Raw genomic sequence first — 15,759 nt, 5'->3', positions numbered from 1 at the left:
GCTCTGAAACCAGACTGATATAATTCTTGGATTTTATTCATATGCAAGAAGGTACCAATTTGTTTCGACACTATTTTTTCTAGTATTTTTGACAAAAAAGGGAGATTAGATATAGGCCTATAGTTGGCCAGGTTGTTAGGGTCAAGGGTAGGCTTTTTGAGGGATGGCTTAATAACAGATAACTTAAACGACTGTGGTACATGGCCTGATAGTAGTGAGTTATTTATAATCTGGAGCAGAGCATTATCCAAGAAAGGGAGAGCAGTCTTCAGAAGATGGGTAGGAATAGGATCTAGTAAACTAGTTGTAGATTTTGATGAAGAGATTGTGGAAGTGAGGTCTAATATGTCTGTAGTATTCAGCTAAATTAGGTACTGCATGTTGTAATGTCATTGTAAAAGTAATTAGATGGTGGTCAGTTAAGGTCGGGTGTTGTGGCAAGATTGTTAACTGCTCTATGCTTATGCCGTATGACAAGACTAGATCAAAATAGTATGGTTATCTCAGTGCGTGGGTGAATTAACATTTTGGCAGAACCCGACATGGTCAAATAGGGATTGAAATGAAATTGTGAGACAATCGTTCACATTATCCATATGAATATTAAAATCACCCAATATAAGTATTTTTCCTGTTTGGGTAGTTAAAGTAGAAAGGAAATCAGAAAATTCCTCTAAGAATTCAGTGTAGGGGCCAGGGGGTCTGTACAATGTGACCACAGTTACAGGCTGATTAGTTTTCCAGTCTGGCGGTAAAAAATTGAGGACTAGAACTTCAAAAGATTTAAACTTGTGTGTGAGCTTGGGAGATGTGAGAAGACTAGATTGATAGATTGTAGCTACTCCACCTCCCCTGCCAGTGTGGCGTGGTACATGATAATTCAAATGGGAGGGAGGTGTAGAATCATTTAATGGAAGGTATTCATCTGGTTTAAGCCAGGTTTCAGTAAGGCACATAACATCTGATATCTCATATGATTGTCAGTAATAATTTCATTAACCAAGGCAGTTTTATTTGACAGTGATCGAATATTAAGTAAAGCAAGTGTAAGTTGCGTTGTTGGAGGAATTTGCTTAACCGAAGAAGTTTTTATCATAATAAGATTGCTACGAATAATTCCCCTAGTGGGTCGAGTAAGAGTTGACAGTCTTGGTACAGACACCCTCTGTATTTGGCCTTGTATGCCCTGTATACCTGGGTGACTGTTAGGACGGCAGAGATCTGTGTAAGACATTATCTCTGCTTCCTGGATCTCTGGTTCGTCAGGAACTAGCCTCGGTTAGGTGACAGTCTATGTTCCTTGAAAGGAGGGACCGTCTCTTTTCAACAGTCCAGGTTTCCCCCAGAAGGAGCTAAAGTTATATATAAAGTATCTGTCACGATATAAAGTATCTGTGCAATTGAATGTAAACTGTGAATTGTCTATCAGAATATGATTCTCCTCACCCAGGGGAGTCATTGTAAATTGTTAGCAGTGGGCAGGAATGACTTTCTCTGACTGTCCTTATTGCAATGAAGTTGAAGCAGTCTCCAGCTGAAAGCACTCTGACCACTAGTTCACGTAGTAGATGTAACAGCTAACAGCTTTTGCAACATCCTTCTTTCAACAACCAACTCCAGTGGCTCAAGTGTACTTCCAAGCACAGAGCCAGCTCTTTTAATCAGCTTGTTTACTTTTTTGGTGTCATCGGCTCTAGTATAGTATAGTATATAGTATGGTATATAGTATAGTATAGTATAGTATAGTATAGTATATATACTCTTTTGATCCCGTGAGGGAAATTTGGTCTCTGCATTTATCCCAATCCGTGAATTAGTGAAACACACACACACACAGCACACAGTGTACAGTGTACACAGTGAGGTGAAGCACACTAATCCCGGCGCTGTGAGCTGCCTGCATCAACAGCGGCGCTCGGGGAGCAGTGAGGGGTTAGGTGCCTTGCTCAAGGGCACTTCAGCCGTGCCTACTGGTCGGGGTTCAAACCGGCAACCCTCCGGTTACAGGTCCGAAGTGCTAACCAGTAGGCCACGGCTGCCCCAAAAGATGCTCTGCAAAGAAAATTGCACTAGAAACAGGAGACTGGTAAAACATATTCAGCATTCTACTGCACACATTAAAAGACCTAAGCTTTCTCAAGCAGCATGTGCTCTGCCCCTTCCTGTAGACAGCCTTGGTGTTGCACTTTCAGTCCAGTTTGTTGTCCGTACACCCTGGTACCTGGAGCTTTGTACTACCTCCACCTCTTCCCCATGATGGAACAAATATGCAACTTGGTCTTATTTATTTATTTTAGATTATTTTATAATATGTATTATATTTATTTAACATATGTATTTTATTTAATGTTTAAATTGTATTTATCTTATTTAAACACTTTGGTAAATATTTAACATTATTTAAATTATTAATATTGATAATGGTTGGAGATGAACAGAAGATGCCTCGTGTACAGGTGAATTGAAAATTCATATACAGTAATATGGAATTATTGAGTAATATTATTAATAGTATCATTACTTTAAGAGCCTGAAACATACAAATGACATACCATGGCTGTCAGAATGGAGATGGCACCCTACATAAATGAGAGCACACTAGCTAGCAACCTGCGCAGGTCAGATTGAAAATAGGCGAGACATTACATGTGACTACCCATCATATCAAGATGCGTAGGTTACATAGTGATGTAGTAGGAACCTTAAATATGTCAAATAATCAAACATTTAGAGTTATAGTCGCGGAGTAACAAGCTGAACCTTTTGATGGAATAATTTGGGATCTTTAGGAATTTTTTGGCACATTTAGACAAAAAGAGTGAAAAGATAATTTGATTTGAAGATATTTTATTCAAAACCAAGGTAAAACTATGAACAACAAGATTTCATTCAAAGTGCTGTTTTATTCAAAATCAAGGTGAAACTAAAAACAATCATGGCAGCTTTAGTTAGCGGCGAGGGTCTGGTCCACCCAGGCTGAGAGAGAGCGGTGACGCTGGGCGCATACTCCGGCATGGTGGGGGGTGCAGGTGCCGCTGCCCCAGGACACGATACCAACCAGGGTCCAGGCGCCAGCCTTCTCACAGACCAGGGGGCCACCAGAGTCACCCTGCAGCACACACACACAGCAGAGGGACATTAAGGACAGGAGAAAAACATCTGGCCAGTGTTCAGAGAGGATTTGATCATGGCTGAAACCCTTGGAAAGGTATGGATCCTTTAGTTTACGCTCATAAAGCAAATCAATACATAATGCCATTACCAGCACAGTATTTAGAAGACTTCAACATACATAAACAGGAAGCTTTAACCCTTAAAGGTGTAGGTTTTTGAACGTTCTAAGTTCCGCAACAATTGAAGATTCTAAAATTCTATATTGAATTCAATGAACCCAGATATTCTTTAGAACGTTCATTTCTCAACATTCCCGTCACACAGGTGTGACGGTACTCCTTTAAGGGTTAAAGTAATGAACGTTCCAATGGGATTAAGCTGTAAACACAACAGTAGCAGATAGCCTGAGGGCTCGTACCATGCAAGAGGAGGCACCAGAGGCCCCAGCGCAGATCATGAGGTCGGAGATTTTTCTGCCCCAGTACTGCTTGCACTGAGTGTTGGTCAGGAGGGGCAGGGAGGCCTGCTGCAGGAGAGCGGGGGTATCAGCGGCTGAAACAGAAAACAGAGTCTCTGTGAGCGAGGTCTGAGGAAAACCTTGAAGGAGGAGCTCCTTAAGAAAAACGCCAAAATCAGAATGTGAAAACAAGATTATCTCAAGAGTCAAGTGATGACAATTTGAAGTATCACATTTTAGCTCAACAACATACAGTCTATCACAAAAAGATGACCTGACTGGGTTATGTTGGGTGTGATCTTTTATACAGAGCAGATATATTCTATTAGTTACAAATCTATGGATCTATGAACTTCCTTATTACTGGTTTGTTCATGTTCATCTCAATCTAACATCAGATTTATTATGAGCCTAAGCATTAATGATAGCAAGTGAATTCATTTAACATTAATTGTAGGTGTTGCGCTTTATTTGATCCATAACTATAACAGAGCACCAGGAAGATTTCATTACCATTGTATTTGGTCAGACCCCATCCTGAGGTGTTTAATTATTAGTTTAGCAAACTAATTATTTTGTCTCTTTCACTTTGGATTACACAAATTCATACACATTTTAAATGTGTTTCTACTCAAAGAATCCTTGGTAATGGTGATCTGATTCAACTTACCATTGTGCTTGGTCAGACCCCATCCGGAGGTGACACACCTCATGCCACCGGCGAAGTTGTCGCTGGTCTCAGCCAGACACACAGGAGACACGCGGGCACTCAGCTGGGCGGGAGTGGCCAGCTTGATCAGGAGGATGTCGTTGTTGATGGTGTAGCTGTTGTATTTGGGGTGCTTGAAGACCTGCAGCAGCACAGGAAAACATATTATCAGTGGCTTGAAGCAAACGTATGATGAGTTATATGATATGACGATATAATATGAGTATAATAGCATAGGTGGATAGATTTGATTTCAAAAACCCACCTTGGCAACACTCATGACCTGGATTCCCTCAGCGTTAGAGGAGCGGTCATGCTCACCCAGGATCACGCGGTGAGAGGTCCTGAAATCAACCAATACAGTATGTTTGGGGTTTGCTTTTTGAATATCATAATGTTGGAATAAAATGGTTATGGAGAAGAAGTCTAGGACAGGTGGATGTCTTTTTTTAATTTGTTTTGTCGTGGGGTCAGCACATTTAAACACTCTCACCTCACGTTGCAGTGGGCAGCAGTCACAACCCAGTTCTCGTTGATCAGGGAACCACCGCAGAAGTGGAAGCCAGTGTAGTCCTGAATTGCAACAAAAAAATTAGGAAGTGAAACTTGTAGTTAGGGAGTTGGTTCGCTGTTTGTGTCTTTTACCTCTGGCAACATGCAATATCTTGTTGACTTACATTGTGCTTAAGTGTTAAGTGCACTACAACTATGAGGCTTGCTTTGTGATGTGATGATGATATTTAATTTAAAATCACTTTTACCATCATAGGCTAGATGATATACAGATCATGACCATATAAACCTTAAAGAAACTAATTTCAAGAAGCAATCTAAATATGATCATAGCTGATACACATTGATTATTCTTCAATGGGGGGGTGGGGGTGCAGTTGGAAATCTACAGCTCATATGCACATTTTACAATAAAAGGACACTTGGAAATGTAGAGTTAAAGTATGAGTTACCTGCAGAGACACCTGCCAGGGCCAGGAGTGGGGAACAGCCTCCTCACCGTTGACAATCCTGGAGTAGCCAGTGACAACGGGCTTGATGGCAGGAACGCCACAGCCTGATAGCACAGAGGAGATGTTACAGATGTTATCACTACTGAGTACCTCATTATTACATTGCATCCCAGAGAAGAGGAACATTCTAAATGAGATCTCTCCTTTGTCTACTCTATTTCTTAATTGAGACATGCCAGTGGGGCAGCCGTGGTCTACTGGTTAAGGCTTCGGACTTGTAACCGGAGGGTCGCCGGTTCGAACCCTGACCAGTAGGAACGGCTGAAGTGCCCTTGAGCAAGGTGCCTAACCCCTCACTACTCCCCGAGCACTGCTGTAACAGGCAGCTCACTGCAATGGGATTAGTGTGTGCTTCACCTCACTGAGTGTGTTTCACTAATTCACGGATTGGGATAAATGCAGAGACCAAATTTCCCTCACAGAATCAAAAGAGTATATACAAACAATTGAGCTCAATTTCACATCAATATGAGATGTGGAATTAGAAGAGATGGGAAATTGTAATCTTCTTGTCTGAGCTCAAGTCCACTGTTAAACTCAAGATCTCAAAATGCTTTCTTCTCAATCTATTCTTTTGCTCCTTATTTCTCCTGAGGGTGGTTTAGGAGAAACAGGTCAGATCTCAATGAGAGCTTATTTATTTCTTGTGTGTTTAGGAAATTCTCTTATGATATACACTGCATGAGCTGCATTAAAACATCTTAAGATGTGGCACTGAAACTTAAAAAAAAAAAAAAAAAAAGCCAAATGGAAACAAAGTTGAAACCTAACACTCTGATATCACATTATGACAGCATTGTGAAAAATACAACTCATTGGCTTACCAAAGGCTGAGCTCACAAAAGCAAGACAGGAGAGGATCCAAAGGAAGGCCATGTTTCTAGCTTGAGACTGCCCTCTAAGGCACTGGCCCTTTTAAACACCATCCTGAGGTCTGGGCAGTCACTAGTTTTGGAAAAACTTCCCCCTCAACATCTGGTACACCTCTGATAAGACCTGTTAGATTCTCACCAGGATTCTAATTATATTGCAGCTGTTTGCATAGTAGATTTCAAGAGGAGGAATTGTGTTCAATGGAAAATAGAGACCCCCTGAGGTCATACAAATAACACAGTGTCTTCAAATAGATGAAGCACACGATGCACACCTCTTCAACAGATTTGAGCAATCAAGGGGTCCCAAGTCAAATCAGTCAGGGTTCAGATTGATACAGAGGTAAATGTTTTAAGGACATAGACATGCATAGGTGTATATAGAGTACAGGACAGCTATAAGGGCACTTGGAGACCACTGGCCTCTATTAAGGCTTGTAATATCCTGCAACAGTAGTGAAAATGAAGCTAAATTGGTTCAGTCAGAGACCTTCCACGTTTTCACTCTTCTAGTTGTATATTTCTACACAGCCCATCAGAAACATGTGACATAGGCTACACACATACACACATACACACATACACACATACACACACACAGTTTGATGCAGCATCAGCATGAGGTCAACTCATCCTCCCAAGAAACTAAATAGTTACTATAAAAAAAATAAGTCTTTATTTTCCACTTTATTCTGTTATACACTTTTTGAGTGTGTAGATTCAATTACATCTTACATCTTTACAGGACATTTTCTCAGTCCCCCCCCCCCCCCCCCTGCATTTACACACACCAAACGTCCCAGTTTCATTCCTAGCTATATTCTTAAGATATTTGTGTATGTTCATATATCATTTATCGCCTGATATGTGTGTGTGTATATATATATATATATATATATATATATATATATATATATATATATATGTATATATTATGACTTAACATTATATCCCCTAAAACAAGGCAATTCTTTCTGACTAGGCCTACTTACAATATTTTCTGATGTATGGAATGATGAAAAGAGATATCCATTACAATTTTTTTCAATGTTCCCATTTCTGATTTAGGAATATATGCACATTTGTATAAATGTCAGTAGATAAAGCTTCATTTACATGTTTAAACATGACATTTAAAACACATTTGTGATACAAAAATATTTGTTTCTAATGTGAGTAAACAAGTGGGGAAGTTTTATGGTAATATCTATTGGTTATGTTACCCTAATCACCTGTAGTGTCTCACCTTAGAAAACCGCTTTTCTACAAGAGAATGGAACAGCTGCTCGTTTAGAAAGGTTATCATGTATTATTTTACTTCTGTTGGTCTAACAAATGAAATGACACCATTGCATTTTTGCCACCCTGACTATTACTGACATCTGGACTGGGCTATGGACTAAAATGTGTTGAGATGTTGATTCAATGATGTAGACAGACATGGTGTATTGTCAAAATTATAGAGTAGGGGTAACATCTCACCCCAACTGAATTTTGACTACTGTTTCTAAAAGTAACAGACACGTTCTTAGGCCCTTTTTCCAGAACACAGGCATTGCAAATAGGCTGAATTAAACAAATGTATAAAGACCACATTGTCATCTAATCAGCCTTGGTTTTGATAGTTCCTCAGTAATAATGCCCATTCCACTGTTCCAGATACAGGTATGGTTATAAAAGTCATGATAAATACAATTTGCATGACCACTGTAGATAGAATACAGTATTACTGCCACTCTGCAGAGGTTATTATATCAGAATATGTTCCTCATGGGGGACAACGAGACTGCTACCTTTTTTTTTTTTTTTTTTTGTCTGGGCTCATGGACTATTTTGTACTGTTTTGTTTTAGAAAAAAACATTAGAACTGTAATTGATAACATACTATCAATACATTTTCAGATTCCACAAGTACTGTAGCCATTATACAGTTTTTTTCCTGGGAGCGATTAAACCAATAAAACAGTATTTTGTTTTGAGATTCGCAATGACTGCTCTATTTATGTGTTTTTCCAAACCTTTTACCAACATGTCCCTGTCGTGTTGTGTATTTTGCACAGATGGACAGGTGGCATTTAATTTCAGGGCTTTCTTGTCATAGGAGTTTCATATTTTGGTTGCATAGGAAAACATTCACTGGTTTGGTGATGATAGATCTGCGATCGATCGGAGATATGTAATAACCTCTGGGATCATATACAGAGGAATCCTCAAGCAGGAGGTTTCCAAATTTTCCAAATTTTCCAAATTTTTCAAGATTCTTTGAAGGTCAGGTTGAGATATGTCACTGCTCAAGTTCTATCCAATGAACCAGCACTGTACAACAAAAAAAAATCCCTGAGAACTGTGCAACTGTTTTCCACTGATAACTAAATGTGGCAACTCTGAGAAATTAATCTTTTACCAGGATTGGCGATGCCTAGCCGTCCTTAAATGCTCCGTTTGAGGTTTTATTGAAGTCTTACAGGTATATAAGGCTACCTTGTCCACAGCTCTGTCATATCCTCAGAAATGGCTTTCCTGTGGTTGGTATCTTGCTTTGCTTTCATCAGCGCAGCCTACGGTGAGTGTGTGGGTTTTTTTGTGTACACTGTTTCTTTTGCTCTGAATGGCCTTTCCTGAATCACCATCGGGCATCGATCATTACCAAGCGATATTGTACCAGTGTTGCAGGACCATGAAATGTCTTTGAGTTAGATGATGTCCGAAAGAATAAGCTTTCGCATTGAGTCACTTCAATTGACAAATGTGACCTGTGTTGAATGTCAAACCATTTCTAGCCTTGTAAAAGGCACGTAAACATTTCCGCATCTCTTCCCCTTCATTTTCAGGCTGTGGCATTCCTGCCATCTCTCCCATTGTCAGCGGCTATGCCAAGATCGTCAACGGTGAGGAGGCTGTGCCCCACTCCTGGCCCTGGCAGGTGTCTCTGCAGGTTGGTGTCATGCGGCTATAGTCTCCTCTTTCTAGCAATACTTCCTATCAAAAGCTTTGTATTTCTTAAATGAAACACACTTTTTTGAGTTTTATAGAGTAATACATTGCACGTTTTGAATGTTTCAGGATTGGACTGGCTTCCACTTCTGCGGAGGCTCCCTGATTAACGAGAACTGGGTTGTTACTGCTGCCCACTGCAGCGTTAGGTAACTGTCACATCTGTTTCCAATCAGCATATCTGTGTTTAAGTTATGTTAAACACCGTAGAAATGCCGGTTAAGAACATATTTATTATATTTGCTTGGTTTATTTCACTCAGTGTCTTTAAGAATACAACCAATGATATACAGGGATGGAGGAGGACGATTGATTTGTGTAATTTGCTTTGGAGAAGTTAAAAAGGCTGTGAGCAACACTATCTACATCCTGCCAGCTTTGTAGGAGGCCTCCTGCTGCATTCTATCTACAGTGGTCATGCAAACTATGTGGCAGACAGAGAGCTTTATTTTCTTTGCATGCTTTTTCAAAAGCCAAGAAGAGTCTTGGGGACATATTTGTCTTAGAGCATCTATATTTTTGTACTACCTTTCAAAAAAGTAGGCCAGTAGAGCCTGTAGAGCCAGTAGAGCTGTAGAGCCATCTGACTTGAAAAGCCTGAACAAAATAGTTTACAGCACCCTCAAGATCCATGTTGTTGTACTATTTATGACATTTGTAAATGTTAACCTTGCCTCATCCTACCTGATCCAACTCCATACTGAAATGGCTCCTGTCTTGTTCCAGGACCAGCCACCGTGTGATCGTTGGAGAGCACAATAAGGGTGCCGCCGGTGAGGACATCCAGACCATGAAAGTGCAGCAGGTAGAACACCTGAGATTAAGCTCATGTTTATGTTTATGTTACAAAGGCGAGTTACAACATAGAATAGCAAGAAACATTACACTAGCATTAAAAACAGTTAAAGTAATATCAAATATGTTTATATCACGTTTAGAGATTATAGTGATTATAGATTAATGATACAATTAGATTGATGGGCAGAGGCCGAATGCATTTTCACTTTACACTGACTTACCAGCAGAGAGATATTATTCTTAATTCTCTTACCACCAAGCCAACTAAGTAAAACACATACCCTAATGCTTCTTCACTGAAAAGAAGGTTTGATTACATTTATGGAAAAAAAAGTATAATGCAAGCCTGACGTTCACTTCCCTCTTCAGGTGTTCACCCACCCTCAGTGGAACGCCAACACCATCAACAACGACATCGCCCTCATCAAACTGGCCTCCCCAGTCAGCATGAACGCCCATGTGTCTCCTGTGTGCCTGGCTGAGACCAGTGATAATTTTGCCCCTGGAATGACCTGCGTGACCTCCGGCTGGGGTCTTCTGAGATCATCCGGTGAGATGCTTTTAGAATGTGTTATTCTGCAGGGATAACGGGACCACCCAATGATCCAATGACTTTTAAAAGGTCTACTTTTAAAAAACTATAAAACTATATCAAGCACTCAAACACCGGTGCATCTTATAAAACTCTTACCTATTGACATTTGACTCAAACATAGAAAGCAGTCATGTTAAAAGTCCTCTGCTATTGATAACCTAAAATACAGTTTGACAAAAAATATCTACTTTCACCTGAGATCTTTTGCGTGACCATCATGCTACCCCCCCCCCCCCCCCTTCCAACCTCACCCTCTCTCTCCTCCAGCTATGTTCACCCCCAACGAGCTGCAGCAGGCTGCCCTGCCTCTGCTGTCCAAAGATCAGTGCAAACAGCACTGGGGAAGCAACATCTCCGACGTCATGATCTGCGCTGGTGCCAGCGGTGTCTCCTCCTGCATGGTGAGACATTCACTTACCATCCCATCCCTCAGCAAACATACAACGCTAGAATATCTATGGTGTCTGTTTGCATAGTCTTTTCCTGCTGTGAACAAGCTCATGCTCAAGAGTTCATGCTCTTGCCAGATGTTTTGTTCAAATACATTTCTATGTACTATTTGCAAACTTATATCCTTACTACTCATGAACAAAATGTAAAGCAGCAAGGGGGTGTTATTCTTTCTGATGCACATGTTTTAATTATGTTCACTTCTCACATCTTCTTCTTCTTGGTTCTCCTCTTTCCCCTTTCAGGGTGACTCTGGTGGCCCCCTGGTGTGCCAGAAGAACAACGTCTGGACCCTGGTGGGTATTGTGTCCTGGGGTAGCAGCACCTGCTCCACCTCCACCCCTGCCGTGTACGCCCGTGTCACCATGCTCCGTAGCTGGGTGGACCAGACCCTGGCTGCCAACTAAGTGGAAGTAACAATTACAACTTAAAAGCCAACTAATGTCACACAGACGGCAATATCTCACTGCTGTATATACTACTGTGGGAATTCCCTGTCAATAGCACAAGGAATTTAACACCTTTCCTGTGTCTGTCTGAAATGAACTCTCATTCATCACAATAAAAACAGTGACATTCCCAAAAGCATCCTATTTTGTTACGTGTTTCTTTCAAAGTGATGCGATGACTCAATACTAGCACTAGAGGGTGATGATGATCCATGTAAAAAAACACATTAAAGGCGAAGTCAGCAATTTGTTTGTGTTTATAATTTAATTTATTAGCAGAGGCTTATATCCAAAACGAACATACATTATATTTCAATATAGGACTAAACAAAACACAAACAAAACACACCAGAGCGGTTGCTCACCCCTTTCTTCAGTATTCCCAGAGAAACCCCACACATTGTTTTGTTTTTGTTTGAGGGACAGATTGCTCACAATTTCTTTGTTTCCAGTTTACGAAGCCTTGGATACCTACAGGGAACAGATTTTTTACAGTGTACTCACAAATCGTGAGGAGATATTGGCTGAATGACTGCACCTTTAATTAGCTTTAAAGTAAACATTATTTTATGGGCTGATTGGTATTTGAACAAACCACATCATATGCATCACTGTGACCAAATGACACATACACCTTCTTTTGTTTTTAATTCAACGGTTATTGCTCAATTCATGATATGCCAAAACGTCACAAATCCTATTTAACAAACCTTTATATATAACAAATATGTTAGCTTTGAGTAATAATAAGAATAATAATAAAGGCTTTAATAATAAAATAATAATAATAATAATAATTAAAGTAAATAGGATACAATTTATTTTGAAGCTCCGAGCTATCGGTCATGATCTCAGTATGACAACTGAGTATCAGGTGTTTCCATGACAACACCATGGATGACAAAATACATCTTTAGAGAAAAGCAAAGCAGAAGTCACAACAATTTCAAACTGAAGCACAAAGCTGAAAGCTGATATGCAACTCTGACTCACTCACTTTTTTCCCTGTGATTCTTTCTTTTTCCCTGTGATTCTTTCTTTTTCCCTTTCTCATTTTTGTCTTTATCTTTCTTTCTTTTATTCCTCAACCTGAAGCACTCAAGACCTTGTATGAGTCCCAACAGAGCTCTAGACACAGTGCTAGTGACAAATAAGAATACTATTCAGTTTCAAGGTTTCATAAGCCATGAGTTCTGAAGACCTCAAACAGCTAGTCTCAGCGGGGACACGGACGGATGGATGGATGGATGGGGGATGCTGAAAAAAAAAACAAGTCAACAAAATCACAGCAATCACCCCCATCAACACACATTTCTGTGGAAAGAGAGAGTAATGCTTGTGTGTGCTCCCATACACAGCAGCAGTGCAGATTCTATTGCACCGCAGGAACAACCAAAAGAGCTGAAGAGAAACAAATTGGACGCATAATGTTCAATTTGCTCCTGTAATTTACATAGACATACAGTAGACAAAGCTGTGTAGAGACAAAGCTGTGATAAAATACATGTCAATGCAGTCACACATCTAAAACCAGACTGAAAATCTGATATTTTGATCTGCTGTGTGCTGAATTGTACCACACAGCAGTGTGCTCTAAATAGAATGTAGACGTTACCCAAAACCACAGAAGTCTCAACAGAAGACTCTATTCTTAAATGCAGCTTGACTGACTGACTGCTCTGTTATTGATTGAATCTTCATCTTGAACAGTTCAAGTACATACCTTAGAATGCAGCTATTATACCTGCACGATGCCTGAGCACATTCTGGGTGAGTCTGTTATGACAGTTGCAAAATAATTTTATCCCTTTGTATACTGCGTACACTCAGTGCTTATGTTAAATATGAGGGATATGTTTACGTGCCTGACATCTTTTTCCATGAGGAGAGTTGTTTCAAACACACTGAAGGTAAGTCTTTACATCAAAGGATAATATGTCCCAGTGTGATAAACAAGCAAACAACTATTCAGGCATATGTCATCCTTTTTAACAGCAACATAACATAGGATATGTCTTGTTGAAACCTCAACTCCTTATTTAGGACTTGAATGTTCAAAGCACAGTGACATCTGCATGCGTGGAAATGTATTCAAAATGACAAGAGAAGAAACAGAACCGGAGTCCTCGGTGCGTGACCCTGACGGGGTCGACGAGAGCTCTCCGCTGTAATCAGCACGTCTCTCCTCACTCCTCTTTCATGAGGCCAAAGCTTGTGAGGGGGGAAAATCACTCATCACATCTCTGAAGCACATCAATCTCATTTACACACAGTGGGACACAAGGGGATTATGCAGACCCGTGAGGACACAAGCAGCAGTCACTCGCCGAAGAGACGATCCTTTCATATCGCCTCACTGGGTGCTCTCAGTGAGGTCTTCGTGGGCAAGGGCTTCCTGAACTGATGTCGTGGTGAATTAGACATACTAGGACATTAGCTGTGACATTGGGTAAACATATGAAATTCAAAGCTATCAAGTGCTTTCGTGCTGTCTTCATTTCTAAGTATTTTTTTTCCTTGGTCTAAAAGGAACTTTCATATTCTGGAACTATTTACATTGACATTTAAACGGTAGCTTATGTAACTGAATTGCTTTGCATGAAGATTAAACTGTATAGGTTTGTTCCATCATTCAAGCACTACCATTCAAGCACTACCATTTCGAATAAAACATCTATCCAAACCACTCCTCTGCAGATGTGCAGATTTGAATATCAGCAACTAAGCAGCTGATCACACATGACCCACCACTTGAGAATATGACATATTTAATACTTACCTTCTTGTGTGCTAAATTAAGCAGCCAGCCTTGATTATGTTTGAAGGAAACATCAGATCACTGGAGGCAGAAAGGTTCACTGCCGTCCTAGTGGAGATAACAGAACTTATATGGTAATAAGCTGTGCAGATGGTCAACCCTGCCCTCTTTACAAACACCCTGTGCCAGTGTGCCAATGTGCCCGTGGGAAGAGATCTGTTATCCTCCAGCTAATGTGCCGTTCACAGCATAAACACCCAGTAAACACACTACCTCTAAGAAAAATTAACTAAATGCAGATCCAAACATAACGAGCTGTCAGTGTGGCAATGATATCTATAATTATAATCAGGTTATAATAAAATTGAAGTCATTTTAATGCCTCAGGAGATGTTCACTTTAGGATATTTCTGATCTTACAATCAGCAGATGTTTCCCTCGCCCACGTCTGAGAAACTTGTTGGAGTCCCAGGACGATATCAAATGAAGAAACCTCCTTTTTCCATCAGACCTGATTTATTGTCCACCCCCTTATCTGTCATGTTCCCTGCTGACAATGTGTGTGTTTTAACTAAATTACATTAGTTATAGCATGCTTTAGAGCTTTCATGCTAAAAGCTCTGACGAGGTGTCCTATTTATGATCCACATACATGTATTTATGATCCAAAAGTCCACACCACAAGTACTGTGATATACTGGTATCTACTTAGAAGTTTTGTGTAGGCGTATCACCCCTCAAATTCTTTATGCTTTGTCTCACATCTTCAAATTTCAAATACAGCTTGGGATTTGGATTCTTTGTTCTCTTGACTGAGCACAACCAAAGTAGTGCAAACACTCATCAACTCTCTCTCCTTCCTACTGTTCTCTCCTCTGTACAGCATTACTAATTGCCTTTATTATGGGTGAGGAGGGACTTCACTCTCAAGTGTCTATGCAGGGTGAGCCCAGGCCAGTATGAATCAGATTGTGAAATGAGGAGATGTTCTACTCAAATTAAGATGATCTGAACGGAAGATGATCTGTCAAATTGAATAGCCAAACTAAACCATTACATTGAACAGGCATCAATTTCAGAGAGAATCCTCAGCTTTTTAACATCCTGGCTTAGAAGAGAAACCAGACACCAGAGTAACCTAGTTAGGAGTGTGGAGAATATTTTTGTTTTTTATTTCAATCAGTCATGATCCTCTGAGCATTAGTCCCCAAAAGCTGCATTTGCAGGCATGGCTTAGAAACCTAAAGCTCTTCATCTCACTGAGAACAAAAACAGGCTAGGCCTATTTTTTATCAGACACAATTGTAGAACATCAATAGCGAGCATGCCCGATGGACACAGTACTGCTCATAAGATTAAGAGCCTGGCTGAGTCAGAAAGCCTATGCAACCCTGAACATCCTTGGGAATTTGAGCAGTGAAGTTGTTGCATTGAGAAAGGACAGGAATTTAGATTATGTTTTATGGTTTGTCAATATCTTACCACATGTTCAAACGGGCAGCTCTGAACTAATTCAACTTTTAGCAATACTTGACATG

At 40.2% G+C, this 15,759-nt stretch overlaps 2 protein-coding genes across 2 annotated transcripts; one reads left to right on the top strand and one right to left on the bottom strand.

Annotated features, from left to right (window-relative positions):
• Positions 1–2,830: 2,830 nt before the first annotated feature.
• Positions 2,831–6,181, bottom strand: LOC125307483 (chymotrypsin A-like). Its single transcript, XM_048263490.1, has 7 exons — positions 6,130–6,181; positions 5,246–5,349; positions 4,774–4,853; positions 4,546–4,624; positions 4,242–4,422; positions 3,533–3,666; positions 2,831–3,109 (listed from the first exon to the last, which is right to left on the bottom strand). Exons 1-7 carry the CDS (start codon positions 6,179–6,181, stop codon positions 2,945–2,947), a joined length of 795 nt encoding a protein of 264 aa, XP_048119447.1. The 3' UTR covers positions 2,831–2,944.
• Positions 6,182–8,664: 2,483 nt separating this feature from the next.
• On the top strand, positions 8,665–11,602 carry ctrb.3 (chymotrypsinogen B, tandem duplicate 3). Its single transcript, XM_048263041.1, has 7 exons — positions 8,665–8,740; positions 9,009–9,112; positions 9,241–9,320; positions 9,898–9,976; positions 10,339–10,519; positions 10,832–10,965; positions 11,260–11,602. The coding sequence occupies exons 1-7, from the start codon at positions 8,689–8,691 to the stop codon at positions 11,419–11,421; spliced, it is 792 nt and encodes a 263-aa protein (XP_048118998.1). The 5' UTR covers positions 8,665–8,688; the 3' UTR covers positions 11,422–11,602.
• Positions 11,603–15,759: the final 4,157 nt, after the last annotated feature.

This window comes from Alosa alosa, chromosome 14 (assembly GCF_017589495.1).
Source record: "Alosa alosa isolate M-15738 ecotype Scorff River chromosome 14, AALO_Geno_1.1, whole genome shotgun sequence".
Classification (NCBI taxonomy): domain Eukaryota; kingdom Metazoa; phylum Chordata; class Actinopteri; order Clupeiformes; family Clupeidae; genus Alosa; species Alosa alosa.
Note: the sequence above shows the minus strand (reverse complement) of the source record. Positions and strands in the feature narration are given on the sequence as shown.

Bases quoted from the DNA above. Each gene is read 5' to 3' on its own strand.
- LOC125307483 (XM_048263490.1), bottom strand. From the start codon at position 6,181: ATGGCCTTCCTTTGGATCCTCTCCTGTCTTGCTTTTGTGAGCTCAGCC. The intron at 4,854-5,245 runs GTAACTCATACT...GTTGCAATTCAG, and splicing joins CCTGGCAGGTGTCTCTGCAG to GACTACACTGGCTTCCACTT. The intron at 3,110-3,532 runs GTACGAGCCCTC...TGTGTGCTGCAG, and splicing joins CTGGTGCCTCCTCTTGCATG to GGTGACTCTGGTGGCCCCCT.
- ctrb.3 (XM_048263041.1), top strand. From the start codon at position 8,689: ATGGCTTTCCTGTGGTTGGTATCTTGCTTTGCTTTCATCAGCGCAGCC. The intron at 9,113-9,240 runs GTTGGTGTCATG...TGAATGTTTCAG, and splicing joins CCTGGCAGGTGTCTCTGCAG to GATTGGACTGGCTTCCACTT. The intron at 10,520-10,831 runs GTGAGATGCTTT...TCTCTCCTCCAG, and splicing joins GGGTCTTCTGAGATCATCCG to CTATGTTCACCCCCAACGAG.